General features: G+C 44.4%; 1 protein-coding gene across 2 annotated transcripts; it reads right to left on the bottom strand.

Annotated features, from left to right (window-relative positions):
- Positions 1-2,293: 2,293 nt before the first annotated feature.
- PLP1 (proteolipid protein 1) lies at positions 2,294-17,711 on the bottom strand. Of its 2 annotated transcripts, none has more exons than XM_029240099.1 (7): positions 17,505-17,711; positions 9,112-9,298; positions 8,201-8,357; positions 6,849-7,017; positions 6,345-6,418; positions 5,496-5,561; positions 2,294-4,402 (listed from the first exon to the last, which is right to left on the bottom strand). In XM_029240099.1, the coding sequence occupies exons 1-7, from the start codon at positions 17,506-17,508 to the stop codon at positions 4,331-4,333; spliced, it is 729 nt and encodes a 242-aa protein (XP_029095932.1). In that variant the 5' UTR covers positions 17,509-17,711; the 3' UTR covers positions 2,294-4,330. The 2 variants fall into 2 exon arrangements, with proteins under 2 accessions (XP_029095932.1, XP_029095931.1); XM_029240098.1 differs by having other exon boundaries at positions 8,096-8,357; positions 17,505-17,667.
- Between the last annotated feature and the right edge of the window lie 3,433 nt (positions 17,712-21,144).

Below are 21,144 nucleotides of genomic sequence, written 5' to 3'. Positions count from 1 at the left end.
AGGTTACCAAGGGTTGGTGGGAGGGAAAATGGGGTTGTTACTGTTGGATGGTTACAGAGTTTTTGTTGAGGATGATGGAAAGGTTTTGGTTATAGACAGCAGTGATGGTTACACAACACTGTGACTGTACTTAATGCCACTGAACTGCATATTTATAGATGGTTAAAATAAATATGATTTCTCTATATTTTACCACAATGAAAAAGAGGAATAAAAAAAGAATGAATATTTCTTCCCTCTGTTACTTAATATTCATCAAGCTAACCATGAATGTCAAAATAGACACACTATCTGTGCTCACAGTATGAAAAATCAAAGAAAGAAGTACCTTGTGTCTTATATTATTACCCTCATGGCTTCTCAGATTTAGCCTGGATGGGAAAAAAAGGCAGGCTGAATAGCCTGTGTTTATATAAATCCTGATCTGTGTGCCCTCTGACTCCCAAGATGACTGAGTGGGTGGAAGCACGCACATGCATTGTGACAGTGTGTACATAAATACTGTCACATGTAAGGCCAGGAGCAGGGTGACATAGAGAGCAAGTCACAAGTTGTCAGGACTCTAAATTGAAGTTTTGTTTTTATCAGGGCCCTAGAAAGCCAGAGCCACGTGAAGTCATGGCCCTTAACCACGACCTCTCCCACATACTGAGGGGAGAATTCAGATGCCCACTGCAGTCAGCCGGTCAGACTGCTTCTCGCATGCTCCCTGCCTCCACTCTGCTCCACCCTGGAACTCTTCTCCGCTATGGCTGAGGCTGAGTGAGATCCTTGAGATCATATCTTTATCCCCTTTCTACCCACATAACCCCCAAACTTGAAACTCCCAGGGTTTAGCACAAAGCTTAGTAAGTGCCCAATAAATATTTGTAGACTGAATTAGTGAATGAATGAATGTTGCTCTGGCCAAAGCCGCAGCTTCCACACCCTGCATAACTGCACTCAGTACTGACCCTGAAGATAGGAAAAGCAGTACAACTGATGCTGTAAGAAAATGTTTCTTGTTTATACTGCTGCATCTTGATCTTTGGCTGATCTAAGCACAAAGAGAACTCTTTCAGTTCAGAGAAAAGAGGTTTATGGTGTGTGGCAGAGCTAAGAACAAAGGGCTCAATTGACAGACTGGAGACACTCTCAGCTTCTGAGAGCCTGGAAACTCCATCTATAGATCGGTCCCAGAGGGCAGAGCCAAATAAGGGCAGATGGAGAACACAGCTTTCTTGGGAACTGGTTTTCCACTCCTCTGAGGCAAAAATACATCACTCTATAGCACCCTGAATCAATTCTCCAAAATATAGTGCTGTGTCCTTGTTCGCCAGTGTCTAAAAATAAGTCCTTGTCATATCTTTATTCTCTTTGTCTTAAAGTCATCCAACCAGCCTTGCTTGCAGAATATTAATTGCAGTGAAGCAGAAACCAGGAGATTAAATTGAAGCTACCTTTGAACGGAGCTCCTTAACTGATGACTGACTTGTTGCCCCCAAGCTAAACTCTCCTTTCTCTCTGATCATGCTCCTTGCCATCTGCAACTACGGGACAATGAATCGACAGCTAACTTTAAGTCAGCTTTCTTTAGGCTGGTCATTAGAGTGCCTACTGTCTGGCAGTGTCAAATTCTAGCCTAGGGTTGTGACAGGGATTTAATGCTGTGTCCCAAGTGGGCTACTGGGCTGGCCATTAGAGTAGCAGGTGTCACTAATTTATCTTAACACTGCCCTGCCACAGACTGTTTAAATTCACATTGCCCTTACCATATCTGCTCTGCCCCTACATTAAACCTTTCAACCAGTACTTTCCAGATAAAACTAAGCATTATTCATGTATGAAGCACTAAGTGTTATTTTTGGAATATACCAACAATTCCAAGAAAAGTTAACAACAACTGAATCCTATACACACCAGGGCTGGGGCACCATTGTCATATTAAAGAAGAAACCATACTTGACTCTGAATTAGTAGAACAATACTTTGAAACCCAACTTCTAAGAGAAAAGAAACCTTAAAATGCAATGAGTTGGTAGCAAGACCTGAGTTGAGTTCTAGTCCAAGCTCAGATACGTATTTATTGGATTATTGGATTCCTTTGGGTACTTTATTTGCCTCTATTTCTTAGTGCCTCCAGCTATAAAAATAGAAGTGATTTATCTACTCTTTATTTCAGAAAATTGTTGTGGGAATGACTTGTATGACCTGAAAAATAAATAAGCTCCTTAAACAAAGCACAATAAAAGTACAATTATTTTGAGTTGCTATTGTAGGGTTAAATAGAACAATTCAATCAAAAGCCACAGTGTTTGAGAACATTCTTAATTTTATTTTCTTTAATTTTATAAAATACATTTTGTAAGATAAGTTTCTAAAAGTTTATCCTTTATGTGTGTTAAAAATGGAATTCTATATCAGAAATGAAGGAAACACTTTCAGTTGATTAACTCTCTTCATGTGTGTATATGTGTGTATGTATGCATGGGAGGTTTTCAGGGAAGGGTTGGTTATTTGTTATGTTATTAAATCAAAACAAAACACAAGGTATGGATTACTTCACTTTCCTTGATCTTGATTGGTTTCTTACAGAACCTTTTCCATCTGCTCCCTCTATGCAGCCTGGAAGCTTGTCTTGTATACTGTTCTGAAAGCAAATATCAAGTGTCTTTTTGTAAACCTTACATCTCCTTAAACGTTGTTGAAACCACTTTGGGGGAGAAAACAAAACGACTCTTTACAGCAACAGAGCCACATACAGCCATACCCATAAAATCTTTCCCTTAATAAAGACAAATCAACTTTTTATTTTTTAACCCAAAGTTAAAACCCAAACACAGAAAGGGAAGACTGAAACCTGGGAGCTATTCGAATTTCAAACACTTTCCACTTTTCCTTTTCCATGGAAGCTTACCAACTGAATAGCTGATGGCTGGTGCATTCAGTTATATGATCTGCACCAGGAGAGAATAACCTGTATGTTAAACCTAACTCTTTAATACACCAAGGTAACATTGCTAAATCAAATTATCTCCCGCTAGCTAGAAAGAATGATCAAATAGGTTATTCAAATTGAGGTTCAAATTCACCAAATCTGTTTCTGCAAAGGACGGAATAATTGGTCTAAAATCCCAAGAGATGCAATAACTAGCCAATTTTACACATCATTTGCGTTTTTTAATGTCCAATTTTCATTGTTAAAGAATCATAACCAAAGAATCATTCTCCAGACCTTTCTGGTACAACCCCAAACAAGCGATAGACAAACTGAAAAATGTGAAATGTGCATCATTCTGAAACAAATCAAGATCTTCAAATCACCTGCTATGACTGAATGGATAATACCCCATGAAAAGAGCACCATTGTGAAGATATGACAGAGGCCGAAGTACACAACTAATTAACAGAAAGAAGACATGCTATCCAAAGAGTTATCTATCCTGTGTCTACCAGAGGGCTGGCTCAGTTTACACCGTTAGCCTCTAGCAACTGCTGCTCCTTAGGCCAGTCTTTTTTCGTATGAGCTAGTTTCTCTCTATCCTCAGCTCCTTGGAAACCACAGGGTTGTCATGGTAGCTGTTATCAAGGAGAAGGGAGTGAGAAAATGCTGACAACACCTTGTTTCTCTTCTCTAACGAGGTATAAGGCCAGGTGCCCCCTTTGTCTCCACAGACACTACGCTCCCTTATGCTGTAAGTAAGGTTGGCTGAGTTAGGGCTTAAATAGTCCATTGCCATCGGGGTCAGTGCTCTCTTTCTATGGGTGAAAGATCCTTGCTTTGACCCCCTTCTCCCAGCTGCAATAGGTAGATTTGGGCAAATGCTCTTATTGTTTTGCTGACATTCTTTTTTTCTTCTATCTTCAATGGTAATAGGGAGACAGGAATGAGTTCTCGGTTTTGTACACCAACGAGGATATATTTGGCCCCCAAAATGGCAAGGGGGCCAGGTACATCCCTTTTCTCTACCTGAGCATCTTTCTTTCCACTTTGTTTCCATCAGTGGAAGTGCCCTTTGAGAAGAAAACACTTCCTGGTCCTCAGGAGATGCTTGAAAATTGAATTGAGCCTCCATTTCTTTGTGACTTGCAGTTGGGGAGTCACCATCTTAAGCATTTCCCATTTCTAGCAGGAACCAGCTATGAAGCAAAATGACTAAAAGAGGTACGTAAGAGGGGAGAGTCCACGGAGAGACATTAATCACCACGAGACTCTCCTTTCTTGTTACACTCGTCAAGTAAGAAGAGGGCCAGTCAGTGGCAAAGGCAAAGAGTTAACACGGGAGACGCAGCATTGTAGGCTGTGTGGTTAGAGCCTCGCTATTAGAGAAAGGAAAATTTCTACAGGATATCAGAACTTGGTGCCTCGGCCCATGAGTTTCAGGACGGCAAAGTTGTAAGTGGCAGCAATCATGAAGGTGAGCTGTAGGTAAGAGAAGAGAGAATATGAGTGAGAGTAGAAAAGGCTCCCTCCTCCACTCCTTTTGGGAACGAGGAAGGGTAGAAATAAAATCATAGTTAAATAAAGAAAAAAACTCCTGTTCTGCAAAAAGCAGCACATCCAGGCTTTTGCCCTGTAAACTTCACTAGAAGTCCTCTCTGAGACATTTCCTTCCAATGGCCCAGGCCCAGAGAATCAACTCGACAAGGAATTTTTCCACACCTCTGCTCAGCCCAGCACTGAGTTTTCCTCAGGAAAGTGAACACTAACTGGGCTCTGCCATCATATCTTACGTGTCTGAGCGACCTGGATTCATAGGGTGCTTGCTGTAGACGCATAGCCACACCGTGCATCACAGCCTTCCCCTGCTTAATGCATCCATTTATTTCACAAGATGAGGAACAACTCGACTCCGTAGAAAAGCCTCAGCGGTGGGGGCCAGGAGTGCTGCAAGCTGATCCTTGGTTGATCACCACTTATTCAATGACTGGAGATAAATTGCTTCACCCTTCAGTACCCCGGGTTCTTAATCTGAACAATGAATGCACTACATTGACACTGAGCCGAAACACCATCCATAATAACAATTTTAATAATGTTAAGAGGTCCTTCCAGTATTTTCAGGAGAGTAACTAAATCCCTTGGAGAGCATCCAAGATGATTCCTATTTACAGTATATAGAATTCCAGACTACCAAGAATCATGTTTAGTAAGGTTTCAGTGTTCTTGTCACTGATCTGACCAGAATGTGTTGAGAATTAACTATAATTTCTGACTGCAATGCACCTGGCAATGTTACATGCTCTGTAAATGCTCTATCTTATTATTCTTGACCACGAATCTCTTTCCTCTTCCTCACACCACTTTGCTTGTTCTTATCTCATTTCTGAAAATTTTCTGCCTTGCCAACCCAAAGTAGAAGGCCACAGTCTCTACACTCTGCTGTCTCTGTCCAGCAGCTTTTCTCCAGCACTTCAAGGTTAGAAGGAATCTACCTCTTTTTACCTTTCAGCATAGTTGTACCCAAGCTATCCCAGGACCACTTATTTTCCAAGATCATTAAAAGACAACTCACCAGGGAAACCAGTGTTGCTGCGGCCCCCACAAATGCAGCAATAAACAGGTGGAAGGTCATTTGGAACTGTAAGAAAATGCAAAAGGGAGAACTGGGTCTTGCAACAGCTGAAATAGGCTCTGCTGCAGATCATGAGTGCAACTTTCTGAATGTGTTGATATCTTTCTGTGTGCTAATTTGGCATCTCTAAGTTGTTACATCCGTGAGTGTAGGCCTCCCATTCTTCAATGTACACCATAGCACCTGACCCCATAGCACCCAGAACACAGAATACTCATAAAATAGTATGGTCTTCCCAAATAATCAACTGATTCCCCTGGGTTGTGCCCAGAATCCCAAAACATTTTGCTTTCAAAGAAATAGTTTACTGCCTTCTTCCTCAGGATTTACTTTTATTCCCCTGCCTCCTTTGTGTATAATATCCATTCTCAATACAGTGTTTCCTTTTTCAAATGTACTTTCTTTTTAAATGAGATTGAGAAGTTCCAAACTAAATGTGTTTTATAAAACCTACGTATGTCTGGGCAAAACCCATTTTCTTGATAAGGTTTTTAAGTAAAAGAATGAAAATTTTCACTTGGGGGATTTTGCCATTAAGCTCTACCTTTACCTAGAGCTAAAAATTTCTCTTTTAAGGGAGGAAGTCTTAGAATGGAAGGCTTTCTCTGCAGCTTTAAGGAAAATAGATATTTTACCATGTATGCTCATTGGCTCAGGCAATATTTTATAGAAGGCAATTTGCTAACTCAAAATCCAGCAAAAAGAAATTGTGGTCCTTAAAATCAAAGTTGGGTAGAAATTTTATGTTACTAGCCATTCCACTGTAAAATAACCCAATGCCCCACTCACCTCAGCTGTTTTGCAGATGGACAGAAGGTTGGAGCCACACACCTTGCCAGGGAAGGCATTCCATGGGAGAACACCTACGTAAGACACAAATAGCAACCAAGGTAAGCTTCACAGAGTTATGGGGCTATATGGAGCACTTCTTCCATCTTTAATCATCCTGGCTGAAAAGTTGGGTCCTACTGACAATCAGGATCTTCTTTTCTAAAGATTTACCCAAAAAAACAGTTGCAAATTTTTTTGTTTGTTATTGAAATGTGCTGCTTCTGGGTTGGGGACAGCAGTCAACTGGGGTAGAGCAGTGCAAAGAGCCAAGAAAACTCCCACCACCTCCAAGAAGTTCCCTTTTCAGGGAAGAAACCTCTCCAGTTTCAATGAGAAGGATTAACAAACTAGATCCAAGCATCCATATTTTTATTTTTCCCCATAATTACCACCTTCCTTACCCTAAGAACCAAATATATAGTGCTTCGATGGGGGTAGGGGAGCCAAGCCACCTTAACTCACCATACATTCTGGCATCAGCACAGAGACTGCCTATACTGGCAGAGGTCTTGCTGGGGGTGGCAATAGACTGGCAAGTGGTCCAAGTGTTGAAGTAAATGTACACAGGCACAGCAGAGCAGGCAAACACCAGGAGCCACACAATGGTCAGGGCATAGGTGATGCCCACAAACTAAAACAATTGACATGGGGTGGTTAGAAATCAACATCAGCCTGCAGACATTGAAATATAAACAAGGAGATCCTGGAATGGCATGTACCAGACATGAAACCAGGTTCCAGGGATTTCCACCAAATGAAATTAGTAAGCAGGGCACCTCTACCAAATGTCATTGGCAGTATCTACTAGAGAACTGGCCCCAAATATGACAGAGGGTGGGGGGAATGGGTGGGGGTTGGAGTGAGGAGGACCCCTGGGTTAGAGAGGCTTCAGGAGATTGTTTGGGCAGATAAGGTGTGAAGAAATCAAAAGAGATCTTGAAAGAAAGTCGTGCCATTTAAATGCCTTAGGCTGAGCTTAGAAAATGTTCTTTGTCAAAGGACTTTGGATCCCTAGTTATTGAACAAAGCCAATAAGAGATTTAAATTTCCGATCCCAAAACCTTTCTAAGCCAACTGCTAGCCACAAAAGACATCACCACAACCCACAGATGTTCATCCCCCAAAGGATCTTTAACTCTAGAGGCTGGAAACCAATGTATACCTCACTGGAAGCATGGATAGCCCTCTAACAAAGATAAAGTATTAAATATGCAGATCTACACTAGCTCCCTCTGGGGCCTCCAACAATGTAGGATCCCAGAATATTATGGATTCCATCTTGGAGTCAATTACTTAATTTCTATGATCCACCCTCCCTCTCAGATCAGGTACCTACCTACATCTCAATCCCACGAGTAGCATTTTAAACTCTTGGGCAGTCAGATCTACTCTTGTTGTGGTCCCAGCTAGGAGGGGAGTAAAGGGGTACCAACAGATGGCTTAGAAATGGTCTGATTGAACAAAGCATCCCACGAAACTCATGCTTTTCCTTTTGAGATGAAATTTTCTAGGGAACTTTTAAAAAGTGAGGCTAAGCCAGCTGGGCACCACGTTCTTCCTGACCTTCTCATTTGGCTGCAGCCATCACGTCCTCACTCAAAAGCCAGGCCCCTAAAGAGGACCCAGCCTTGGGTGGGGGTGAGGCCACAGACTCACGCCCAGTTGTCCCCCACCCCCTGTTATTGCCACAAAATCCTGAGGATGATCACCTTGTCGGGATGTCCTAGCCATTTTCCCAAACAATGACACACCCGCTCCAAAGAATGAGCTTGATGTTGGCCTCTGGAACCCCTCCCCTTCTGGCCCCCTGTTACCGTTGCACTCAGGCCCTTGCCGCAGATGGTGGTCTTGTAGTCGCCAAAGATCTGCCTGACTGCGCCAGTGGTGTAGAAGCCCTCAGCCAGCAGGAGGGCCCCATAAAGGAAGAAGAAAGAGGCAGTTCCATAGATGACATACTGGAAAGCATGGATCCTACATTAACAGACAGACAAAAAGCCAGAAAATCGAATGAATTGAGGACCCAGTTCCCTTGCTGCATAAGTTAGTTGGACTCTTGAGTGGGCACCTAAACAAGGCTAGGGATTCTTTAGAGGGATCACTAGGTTCTTCCTCTGTGCTTCTACCTTATCTTCATTGAAGTAAAAGAAGATGCTCCTCCCCAACACCTGGTTTACCCTGTAACCTGAAGAACCGGGGCACTACTCTCCTTGACCTGACCCTTCAGAGATGCTCCCTCAGAGGAGAGAGTAGAGAGGAGCTAGGCAAGAAGGAAGAGGGATGAAAGAAGAGGAGTCTAACTTGCCCTAGGAACAGGAGAGGCTTAGTACTGTGCCTGAGCAGACTCAAGCGGTGTGGTAAACCAAGAGAAGCAGCCCCACCCTGTCTAGTCATTGTGCCTCCCCCGAGTTCTTTATATGGACCACTTCAGAGGCTCCAACTCTGTCCATGTTAACCCTACTTAGCAGAAATTAAAACATGTGGGACAAAGCAAGGGTGGGGTGGGTGTGGTTAGGAGTGGGCTGGCAGGCAGGCAGAACTCCCCCTCTGAATGTGGCACTCTCCCTTCATTTAGGGCTTCAGATGTGGCACAGGTAGAACCTGCACACAGAAGGAAGATCCAGGAATCCTGTCTGTCCCCACACCAATCCCCTACTAGTCACTAAGGTACTGATGAGTTCTGTATCTCAAAGATAGACAGGGTTCGTGGGGGACAGTAGGTACTTACACATTGATGAGATATTCATAGTCCTGGTAGTTTTTGGAGAAATAGGTCTCAATTAGCTTTTCTGTGCCAGTGAGTGCTTCATGTCCACAGCCACAGAACAGTGCCACCCCAAAGAAACACAATCCAGTGGCCACCAGGGAAGCAAAGGGGGCCCCTACAAGACATCTCGCACAGCACTCTAACAAGCCTGAGGACAAAAGAGGGTAAAGAGTCAGGGATGGGCAATACATAGCTCATCACTCATCACTCTCCACCAGCCCAGCCAGGCCCTGTGCTCACATGCACGGATGGTAGGGGGTGGGAGGGGTGTCACCCCAGAGGCCAAAAGCAGGAGAGTCTAGAACCTTAGACTTTTAGAATGTGAGATTGACCCCCCCAAACTATACTTTGTTCCATTCTTGAAGATAAATCCTTACCTTTAATTCCCAGAATGTAAGTGGGTTTTTGAACAATCGGTATTCAGGTAGCCGGCTAGAGAGATGATGCAATCATTCCCTCCTTTCTTCTCATTCTGATTTGTTTTCATTATTTATCAACTCTTATGGAGTACTTACTATGTACCCAGCATTGTGCTAGGTATTATGTGGAGTGTGAAGGCGTAAAGACATAGACTCTGCCACAGGGGACTTGTTTGTCTACTGAGGAGAATGAGCTAGGTAGACCTAATATTTTCAACTAACAATTCCAGGCAGCCAAGTAAATGGTTATAAAGAGTAAATGCCCTTAGAATTCCAGGAAGGGGTGAGTGTAGGCCAGAGATATTGATATTTTCAGACAACATTTGAGCCTTAAACAGCATTCCAGGTGGAGAAACTTTGGAAATTCCATGTTCCTGGGTATTCCTGAACGTTGTGTGTATTTGCTGCATGGAATGCTTGATTCTTCTTAGTCTGGATGTGTGGAGAGCAGTCCAAAGGAAAGGAGGGAACTGGCAGAGGATGGGAAATGGTAATGGGAGGATTACTATTATTCTCAGTAATAAACAATGCAGGCTGAATGATTTTTGAACACTTTGCATGGCTGATTTGTCCCCCAATACTACAGTTTGGCCAATGTCCCCACCCTCAGTCCTACCCTGGAGTTCTGTCAAAACAGCTACAAAGAGGCTTTATACAAAGTCAACAAAGCATGAAACGTCTTTCTGGAATGGCAAAACACACCAGGGCCTGGGAACACAGGTGTCTTAAAGTGCTAAGAGTCCCTGAGATTCCCCAGACCTGGTACCTCAGGCCCCAAGCCAGTGTGGCTGAGAAGCAGGAAAGGCACGCAAGTCACAGGCTCTGAGAGCAGCGGTGCCCCTAAGTACTAGCCCTGAGCTCTAAGATGTCACATGGAGTGAAACTTAAAAAATATCCAGTAGATGACTGACTAGATGGGAAAAGGATGGCTCCCTCTGGCCTCTCGGCCAGATCCCCAAAAGGTGGAAGAAATGAAAGTGTTAAACTCTTCAGAAAAATGTTATATATACACTGATTTTATCTATCCACATATCATATAGATATGGCATATGAATTATTTTTGTGTATATATGTAGTATACACATATATAAAATATGTGTGTATATACACACACACACACGTACACACAAATAATCAGCAAATGTGCTGATAAGCTGCTATTTTGGAAAAGCATGTTGGAACTCCTTACACAAATCAAATAAATTGTATTAATTTTTAGGTTTGGATTTTATCCAAAGCTCGCTTGTCTATTCCAGGGTACCAGGGACCGGGGGAGTCCTTTGCCTGAACCTCTTAATAATAGTACAGTTTCTTTTTAGACCTGAGTGCTTGACCATCTGGTGATTTGCCTGGCTGAACTGCATCCATGTGAACAGATTCTGAAGGACCAAATTATCTCTATCATGAGAAAGTTGAGGCAGAGACATTTACTTATCTCTGTTCTCAGAGCCACAGAATGAGTGAGTCCTCTTACTCACTGTCCCCTAAAATGACAGCCTTTCCTTGGTACTCAAAGAGCCACTTCCTCAAAGATTCTTGTATGTCACACCAGAGACAAGACTCAGAAGCCCAAGCCAAGCAAAATAAGTAGCTAACATTTGCAGCAGAACTGAATTTCCTCCCTTTTCTAAGAACTGAAGCACTGCTGTCAAAAAACTTGGCCTCTGTGGGAAGCAGTGCTTCATTAGAGCTGGCCCACAGGGGGTGTGCGCGTGCGCACACACGTGCCAGGGCGGGGGCACATGCATGAATGCAAATGTTCACATAAACACATGTATATACCAGAGAGAAAACCATAGCAGTTTAAATTGCTCATTGTCCTCAGGAAACATTCAGAAACTGATCTTCCTCTTTCTCAACAGGTTAAGATACTAGATACATCCTGTAAGTCAAGAAAAGGAGCTTGGAAATAAACAGTGCTGCCATTTTCCTTCTCGGCCTATCCAACTCTTCTCCACCCCCAAACTCTTAGAATCTTCTAGTAAAGAAGGTCTCTGAAGCCTGGGGGTGGGGGAAGGGAAGGTCAGTGACCCCACTGTTCCCTCTCTCCCCAGCACAGGGTCAAGGCTTGGACAGAGCCCTCCATAGCTCCCCTGGACAAAGAAGCCTTGTTTTTCCCTGAGATCTCAGGAGCCTCATTGGTATTCTGCAGGGGCCTGCAGGCCTGGGGGTGGGGAGGGGATCAGACCCAGGGAACAATGGAAGAACTGTTTGTTTAGCCCAGAGTAAGGAGAGTCAACGTCCGTAGCAAGTGACCGTCTTGTGCCCACTCACTCACCCCAGCTTTCTCACCCTGGAAAGGGCTAAAATGGTGGTGCAGGTGTGAGCAGGGATGGAGAAACTTGAACTCTTGCTAACCAAACAGAGAATTCCTCTCTAAGTTTTAGCTGATGCCCCCTCCAGGGTTGTAAAGATGAGGAAAAAAGCCACTTTAGTCTATCTGATCCCTCAAGCATCATCCAAATAACCAGAGAGTATCACATATAGTGTTCTTACTGGGTGATAAAGGGCTAAGCCATGGGAGCAACTCTGAACCATCAACTGATATTCTTTCTTCTTACATCCACTTTTCCTCCATTTTCTTAGCGCTCAAATAACTTAGCACCCCCTTTTCCACTCCACTGCCACTCGAAGCAAGGTACAAAAGGACATAGGCTTTAATGAGTCTCTAACATGGAGTTGGAAATAAATGGCCCTGGATAAATCTATCACTCTTCAGCTATAAACAGTTCAACAATATCAGCATAAGCATCAGGTGTCCACCTCTTCACATTGAAATGAAATGTTTGTTCTGGGGGCATTTAAGTTCAGCAGAAGTGAGGGATCTCAGTCAGTCAGTCCAAGCAAAAAATCAAATTTTGGATTCCAACTGGGAAAAACTTAGAACATGCAAGAAATTGTGTCATCAAAGTAGTTGACAATCAGAACATTCTGAGAAAGGTCCATTGGGTTCCCTTTGATTTGGGAATGTGTGAACCTAAAGCCAGAGGGTCTCCATTTCAGAAGACTTCACGGTTGAAAAGATATCAGTTTGATTCAGGAAGGCTGTGAGGGATTCTGAAGAAGTTCCTTGGCTCTTGCAAGGACATTCTCACATTTCCAGGCTAAGTATAGACTGCAACATGGTGGAGCTGGCATAAAAGAACTATATAGCAATAATATTACCCAATGCAACAGAATCGGATTAAACCACCTGACTTTGTTGAGAGGTGATAAAGAAAAATAATAACCTTCCCCGGTGTTTTCCTTTCATTTCTGTTCATTGGATTCAGTACAATTATTAAGCATATTAGCAGTAACCTAGACACTATGGGAAACAAAAGGGAATTATAAGGCCCAGTCCCTTTCTTCAAAGACCTTTCAGTCTTATTGGGGGAAAAAAACATGTCTGTGAATCAAAAACCAAAGCTGCCTATAATCTAGTGTTAAAATGTGTATAACCAAGTCCTGTGGGCAAAATGTAAGCAAAGGGGAGATATTCAGTGTTGGCTAGATATATTTGCGAACTCCCCAAACTAGTCTAATCAATCTGTGATAGAACTTCAAACCCTTCTCATTAATGCTCTTCACAGGAGTCTGAAAAGGATCAACGGGACTGCTGTGACTCATCCAGATTCGTCTATCCAAGGGACTGGATTGATCCTGATGCTGTCTCTTTAAGCAGGAGCCAAAAGCTCCCAAGCCCTCCCTCCTTTCCCATGCCCTGGGCACGCCTCAAGGACAAGCTCCATGATGGAAATTTAGTGTGAATCTGGGAACCCATCAAAGGGAGGAAAGGAAGGGCTTTCATGGAAAGGGATGGTAGAAAGAGACCAATTGTGCCTTGCACAATTCCCAGCCTGTCCCTTGAATCCAGCTGACAAAGGGAGAGATAGAAGAACCCTATACAATAGAGCTAAACAACAGGCAGGCTCATTGAATGAAAAACTGGCCCCATCTCCCTAAGTCTCTAATCTGAGCTAAAGTCTTACCCTCCTCCCAGAACCCACCCCTTAACCTCACCCCATGAACAGAGGCTCCCTTGATCAGGACCTATCACAGTTGACAGGACCAAGATGCTAGAGCAGCCGTGACTGGTACTGGGGATGGATGGGGATGAGTGGGTGGGTTCTAGGAGTAAAAGAACAATCAACAGGAGGTGCCAGAGACAAAGACTTTTGCTTCTGGCCTTATCCTGACCAGACAAAGCCCTGCCTATAATCTTGTCTTTCCTACATGAAATCAGCACTTATACCCCATTCAAGTGCTGGAAAGGGGCTCTGTAGCCCCTGAGGCATGGGAATCCAAGCTTGCTAGATAGTCAAGTCATGCAGAGTTAAACATAAAAGGAATCTCAGGCTCCTCTTTGAACAGGTATTATTATTGCCATGGCAACAGCATCTGGACCACCTTGTTTCCTATGTTCCCTACTCCTCTCCAAACACACACATACAGGCATGCATGCATGGATACACATGTGCACACATGTATGCCAATTTATACCCAAACATTGGGAGACTGGGGTAGAGGCTGGATTGTTAAACTCTATCTCTGACACATTGTCTTCGCCTTGCCCACTTCTGGAAAGGTTGAAGAGAAGCACCTGGTACTAAGCTGAGAGACAACAGTTTTCATACCTTATTCCTTAGGTTAGTCTCCCACCATTTCCTCCTCTCCCCTTGGTTGCAGTGTGAAGCTGATCTAGGGAACCTTGATCTCTTCCTCGGGATGTCACTGACTCCTTTCCAGAGCCCTGTCTGGCAGAAAGCTGAGAGGCCAGTGCAGAACTGAACGATCACCTTTAGGACCATTTTAAAATAACCAAGGAGGAATTACTCAATCAGTACTTGCTGAGCTTTTGCTGTGAGTTTGACACTGGGCAGGCCCTGACAGTGGGAAAGGAAGGGAAAGCTACTCTGTTCACTTCCCATGGCTGCTGTGACCCTTCCTGATCAGGTCACTGCCCTGACTTGATGTTCTCTGGACCTGAAGTTCTGTGGGCAAGGAGGGCATTTCTACTGTTGATTTCTTTCAGCACCAGGAATCCTGGGGATGGTTTTCAAGGATTTAAGTTAATACACAAAAAGGTAACAAGGGAAAAAGATTCCACTGGCTGGGGTTCTGCCTTCATAGGCTTGGAGACTATATTTCCCCTCCCACCCATTTCCCAGGGGTTTCTTGGGCCTTGTTACTACTCAGAGAGATTTGAGAGCATAGTTCTAGTTGTCAGGCTATTGAGTAAATTGTTGGATTTCCTAGCACAGAGCCAGAGCAAAAGGTCCTCGAAGCAGAGCAGACCTTTCAATCTGCCTGGCTCTCCAAGAGCACCTCTGGCTCTGCAGGGCCAAGGTGAGGAGTGGGGTGGGGAAGGCTACCTATGATCATTTTGGTCAGTGTCTCTAGGAAAGGTAAGTGAATGTGCTGGTTTGAATCTGCTTTCTTTTTAGCTCCTGGCATTCTTGCAGCATTCTTGCCATCGTGATGGGATTCAGATAGTCTTCAGGCATTTTGTAAAACACTGGACCCCTGCTCTGCCTCCACACTTTTTGCCTAGGCTACATTCACTTACTCTGAGCCAGCCAAAACTACTCTGCTCGGCAAACAGCCACCTTTGGAGGGAAGCATCATAGTCTGGTTACTGGGGTAACAGCCGCTGTTCTCAGACATCAGGCTTTGCAGGAGCCAATGTTTTGCTGTTCAGTAATGGCATTGTGTTACTAAGCAGAGAATAATCAGCTACTGCTCTTTGGCCCTTTTCCGGTTCCATTGTTATCCCAAAGACTCATTTGGAACATCCCTCTCCCAAGTCAGGACAAGTTTTAATGAATTATCATTTCCCCCGTAAACCTTTTGTGTGGACACTACTGAATTCCCTGTTCCTCTTCACTTCCAATCCTACTGGATTCTGTATGGTTGAGGTAGTGAGCTCCCTGTTCCTGGGGGTGATTAAGAAGAAGCTGTAGGAATGTTTAATTGGCTGTTGTAGAAGGGAATCCTGCATTGATAATAAGCTCAGGCAGCTTCTTAAATTCCTTCCAATCCCAGATTCCACGATATAATTTGTCTACTACAATAGTTAAACAACAAACACTCCATGTCAGAAGTAGTAGCAGTTCAGTACCTTGCTGGAGATGGTCTATTATTTACAAAGTACTTGAGATACTTTGTCATTGAATAACTGAGAACTCAATGGCTACTCCATCATGTGCACCTGGCCCAAGTATGGCCCACCCCCAGGATCTGGGATCCAATACACAACCTCTACTGTGCCCTCACTATGGTAATCTCCCCTGAAGGAAATCATCCAGCCTCCATAACAGGAAACTATCCCTATGGTCACCTTATTTGTTCCTGCCTTTTCCTCAGGGCTTTCATCCTCTAAGGAAGTAATATTCAGCATCCTTCTTTACTCCCTCTCCTTTTTTTAATTCACAAGCTACCCAATCAGCTGCCTTGACATTAGGTAGGGTTCTTGATGTTACCTAGGGCAGGAATTGAGTTCCTCCAACATTCACTTCTCACCTGGCCGCACTCAATTGGACAAATGATTCTTACCCAAGTGCACAGAGTACATACAAAGAAAGCCCAAACCCTTTGTAAAGAAGAGTCAGCCTGTACATGCATTATTGTATAATAATTGGTATTATTATTATTTACAATTGTTCTAGAGCTTGCCCATTTTCAAAGGACTCCCACATCATTATTATTTGATTTTTATAACCCTGAAAGTAGACAAAGCAGTTATTGTTATCCCCATTTTCCAGATGATGAAGTGGTAATTCACAGCAACCTACCCAATGTCACGAAGTTCATAAGTGGCAGATCTGGAATTCAAACCTGGTTGTATTAACTTCTAGACAAGTTCTCTGCCCTCTTAATTATCCTGCCTGAATACACACTTCAAAAAGCTCTCTCAGTGTTTCAGGATGAAACAACCTAAAGTCTGACACCAGCTTAGTATAATTGAAAACCTATCTCCGTGGATGTTGTTGGAACCTTCTGAGTATTACATTTGATGGTGAATACTCAGGACAATTGATTCTCATTTCATTTAGGATGTATTCAAGCTGCTGCTCTTGTTTTGCCAAATGTGAGAAATGTCTACATGTTTCTGTGGCATCCTGTGTGGACAAAGACCCTTGTGCTCTGCACACCTTGCTCTGAGTAGACACCACCAGAGACCAGACCTCAGACCTCATAGCTTCTCTACAGAGAAGCCCTCAGTACTCAACCAAGTCAGCAAGAGCCCTAAGGTCCCATCAACCTCCTTGTCATAGCAAGGATTTAGAGTCTGAGCCATGGCCTCAGGAAGGCTAAGTCTTTAATATTTGCTACATATGGTCACCCATACATGTGCATGCACACACACACACACACACACACACACACACACACACACACACACCCTTACCCATATCCGTTCCCTATGGTAAAGCCATTGAGGACTTTATTTTCATTTCCTGAACCTGAGATTGGCCTCCTCAGCCATGGCCAAGCCTGAGCCCATCTCTCCCAGTTTCCTTCTGATGCCCAGCGGGTCCAAATTTTGTATCAAGCAAGCAATTATTTTGAACAGCTGAGGGCCAGCCAACATTAGTTTCCTCCAGCAAAACCAGGGATGTCAGCTGACTGGGCCATTACCAGGGCCTGGGAACCAGGGGAAAAGAGAAGGTAGAGGGAAGTGAGGGGGTAGGAGGACACATGACCACATCCAGCCCGCCGGGCACTCTCTCCAAGGACCTGTGGGACTCTCCACGTGCTGCTGGAGTTCTTTGACAATAAAGCATCATTCTCAGTACAGCAAAGGAGTTAATTTAATTGCGTGCTAAGGAATTAAAAAGAAAACAGGTGCCAAAACACAACTCATTTCAACCATTAGAAACCCCGAACCGCAAAGTTCTTGCAAATTCCTGTGCTTTGGCTTGAATCTTCCATGCTAAAGTTTTTGAAACTCACCCATGTCTTTGGGACTCTGATTCCAATTGTAGCCTGCTGGCTAGTCTGCTTTGCGGCTGACTTTGTTCAGCTGGAAGGATCTTGGTCTCTCCAGTCTCCTTCTTCAGTCCTTTACTTTTTCTCTCTGAGTATCTTTGTCCTCTTCTCCTGCAATGAAAAGGGCTTTCTGATTGACAGCCAACCCCCTTAAAGGGACAGGCCCGCTTTCCTCCTCCTCTCCTCCTCCCCTTCTCCTCCCCTTGTCCCCACCTCCTCAGGGATACTCCCTTCTCTAAGGCCTCCATCTTCTTTCTGCTTTTCACTGCCAATTGTCTCATTTTTTTCTTTTTTTTCCCCCCCTAAGGCTTGCCTGTGTGGAATTTCACTTTGCTGCAGAGACATCTGGAAATGTGGTTTGGGGGTGGAAATAAAAAGAGGTCCTGCAGGCCTCCAACTGATCCTTGGATCTATTTGGTGTGGGATGGGGCACAAGTGTCAGAAGCCAGGAAGGTAGTAGCCCTGGCGAGGCAGTCAGGGTCTAAAACCTAGATGCCATCTCCCAGTCCTTCCAACTCTGCCCCAACCCCACCCCTCACTCCTAGCTGCCCTTGACCCTATCCACCATTACTCTCCCCACCACCGTTTGGAAAATAAGCGTTCCTTCCCTGCCATCCCAGCTCCAGAAACACAAGAGAAAAGAAAAATTGTCTTTTAAAATAATTTCCTCCAAATCCTTCTTAGTTTCAACTGAATGAGGACAAAACACAAGCTGTTGATTCCACGAACAGATTTTGACCAAGCTGGAGAAAACTAGAATTGTAATCATTTTTATAGACAGGATAACAGAGACCCAGGGACGGGGCAAGACCTGTTGTGCAGGTTCACAGAATAGGCTTAAGAAAAGGTCAGAGTTAGGGATGTGGGTGATTTCCATGGAAGGTAATTGACTTTGACACGAGAACACAATCTGGGAATTAGGTAGTTAATATCCCACCCTGAGAATAGTGTCATCAGAGAGCTGAACCCAGGCTGGTGAGAGGCAGGGACTGGGTTGAGGTGAAGCCATGGGTGCCAGTGAGGATGGAGGGAAGGGGAAAGTAATATGGTTCTTTCCTCAGAGAAACACTAAGAAAAAATAGCCAAGTAGCAAAAACAAGGGAATAAGATACTAAACCTAATAATATTTATTTCTAAAGACTGTGAAGGTATTTGAGTGCCCAGGACTGGGTGGGATTAGCCTATGGAAGGTTTTCTAGAAGAACTGAACCTTAACCAGTGTCTACCTAGCTCCTTGTTCGTGTTCCCTATCCCTTCAGGAGTCTCAGAGAAACACGACTCTCTTGACCTTGAGGCCCACATCTTCCCATGGATGGCCTATAAGGAAACTGGTTGGCATATAACTGGAAGAGTACCATTAAGACTCCAGGGAAGTAAGGGATGCCACCTCCCTAATTTTCCCCATGGCTTTGCCTTGGGGTAAGAGAGGAGAGGAAGGAGATATTGAGCAGAGTCTAGAATCTTCCTATGGTGGGGAGAGAGGCAAAATTGTGTCTTACAGTTTTCTCTTTGCGTTGTGACCTTGGTCACGTTTCTGGTTTGGGCTCTTCTGTTAGGAAATGGGTGAATCTTCTGCAGATGCTCTTGTGGGTCCCCTCGGTTCCTGAGTCCTGCAGTAGTTGAGGCTTGTCCAGAGTCCTAGAACTCTATATCCTCTGCTCTTATACCAGCCCCAAGGAGAAAGGATCCCTGTAAACACTGCCCCTTTGACAGAACCGTATAATAGTAGCTTTCTGGAGCAGACCAGACTAAGGCCATATGACTGATGGTAGAGGGTCCCAGGATCCCTGACCTCGCCAGCCCTGTTCTCCAGCCACAGACTCCACTTACTGAGGAAACTGAGTTGTAGGGTTGTGCCAACAATTAACTTCTGGATGGTTGTTGTGAGAATGGCCCTGGAGGAGAGGGGGGACCAAAAGCAAGAAGTCAAATGGGCCAAATGTGTGCCCTCAGCTTCTCAGATGGCAGAAGAAACTGAGTGCAAACTTTGAGGGTTCTGATTTAGGGGATGAGAGAGATTTTTTATTACAGCTCGAATAGATGAGACAGCTCCATATGCAGGGGAAATCTCTCAGGCTGAGCTTCTCACAAATCTGCCCCTGGATTCCCAGCAGCAGCTCTGGGGACTGCGAAGCTACTTGGAGGAAAATATGTGTTCCCAGTAAATTCACAGATACCAATTTTTCAACCATATTCCCCAACATTTCTCTTCTCCTTTCCTCCAACTCTCTTGCCATACTATTCATTTTGTCTTCTCCCCAAGTCTCAATCTCTCTGTGTCTCTGTTTCTCCATCTCTGTCTCTGCTTCTCTCTGTCTCTCTTTCTTTTTCTCTCGCCACAGTCCTTGATGGAGCATGTCTTCCGGTCTGCACCTTGTTCTTATGCCTGGGATGGCAAAGGGGCTCAGCCAGGTGACTGTGTCATGTTCACTGTCCCTGGTGCCTTAGGATTCCCAGCTCCCCAGGATCTACTGTGTTACAGTGGCTCTGTAGGGCCTGACACTCTGCCTCAGCACCCACTCACCACCCTTTTCCTGAGTCTTTCCCACAGCCCTCGTAGGGTTTTTTTCTAGGTCCCCAAGGGGGCTTTTTAAAAAATCTATCCAACCCCACCTATTTCTGTGATTCTGCTTCCAATGGTTCTGCTGGCTGCCCTTGGCAAATAGTCTCCAGAGTCCAGCTGGGTCCCCGGCAGTACCCAGGGATTCCTCAAGAGGGCACTGCCAGCCTTCTTGGTGGCAGTCTGCTGCCTGCACTGGGTGCCTGTGGGAACAATACAGGATTGTATGAAACTAGTAAACAGTTTGCTTAATGTAATTCTGATGGTACCTCAGAGGATCTGGGCCCCCTTGATCATAGCTTGCTTTGGTTGTGGAGCTTTCTTGCAAATAACTCCAAAACGTTTGGATATTACCTCCCCTCTCTGCTGTGTGATCCCATACCAGATTCTTTAAGGCCACTGGGCAAGTGGGTTCTCTTCGCTCCATTATATAGAGTGAACTCTGAAATTCAGGGAATTCCAGTGAATTTCTCCCAAGAAAGCAAATAAGGGCTCAAGTGCCCAATCTTGCAGGCCACTTCTCCATGTTCTTAAAAAAGATTGTAAAGGGAAACATAGAAGGCACAGTACCTGAGGTCACCTGCTAACACTGGGGCTGCGGAGCTGAGGCTTTGCTTCTCCTCCCCAAGATAATGTCCTCCCAGATCAAATTTAAGAAGGCAAGTGGCTTATTCTTACAGCTTTTCTAGCCCTGGCACAGAGGGCTGGCTGGCAGACAATATATTATTTCCTAGGCATTTGAGCTAGAACTTTCCACACCCAATTTCATGCCGATTGGTGGCCTTGCCTTTCTGGCCAAGAGAACTGAGGGCTGAGGGCCAGAGATGTCACATACTTTGAGCTGGCATGGGGTGGGAGGAAGTAGAGGGTGCTCTTTCTCCTCTCCTGAAGATTCAGAGAGCAGTGCAAGGATGAATGGGGGCAGGGGGTGAGTTGGATGTGTATTTGTGTTGAGGAGATGCCCATGGCTTAGCGATAGAGTGAAGGGTAGTCTGGAAGCCAGAATAATCAGATGAATAAGCTCAGGAAAGGAGTGTCTGGGGA

The sequence above is a fragment of the Monodon monoceros genome, unplaced genomic scaffold (assembly GCF_005190385.1).
Source record: "Monodon monoceros isolate NGI ecotype Baffin Bay Population unplaced genomic scaffold, NGI_Narwhal_1 Super_Scaffold_22, whole genome shotgun sequence".
Lineage (NCBI taxonomy): Eukaryota > Metazoa > Chordata > Mammalia > Artiodactyla > Monodontidae > Monodon > Monodon monoceros.
The sequence above is the reverse complement of the archived record's forward strand: the minus strand, read 5'-3'. Positions and strand labels throughout refer to the sequence as shown.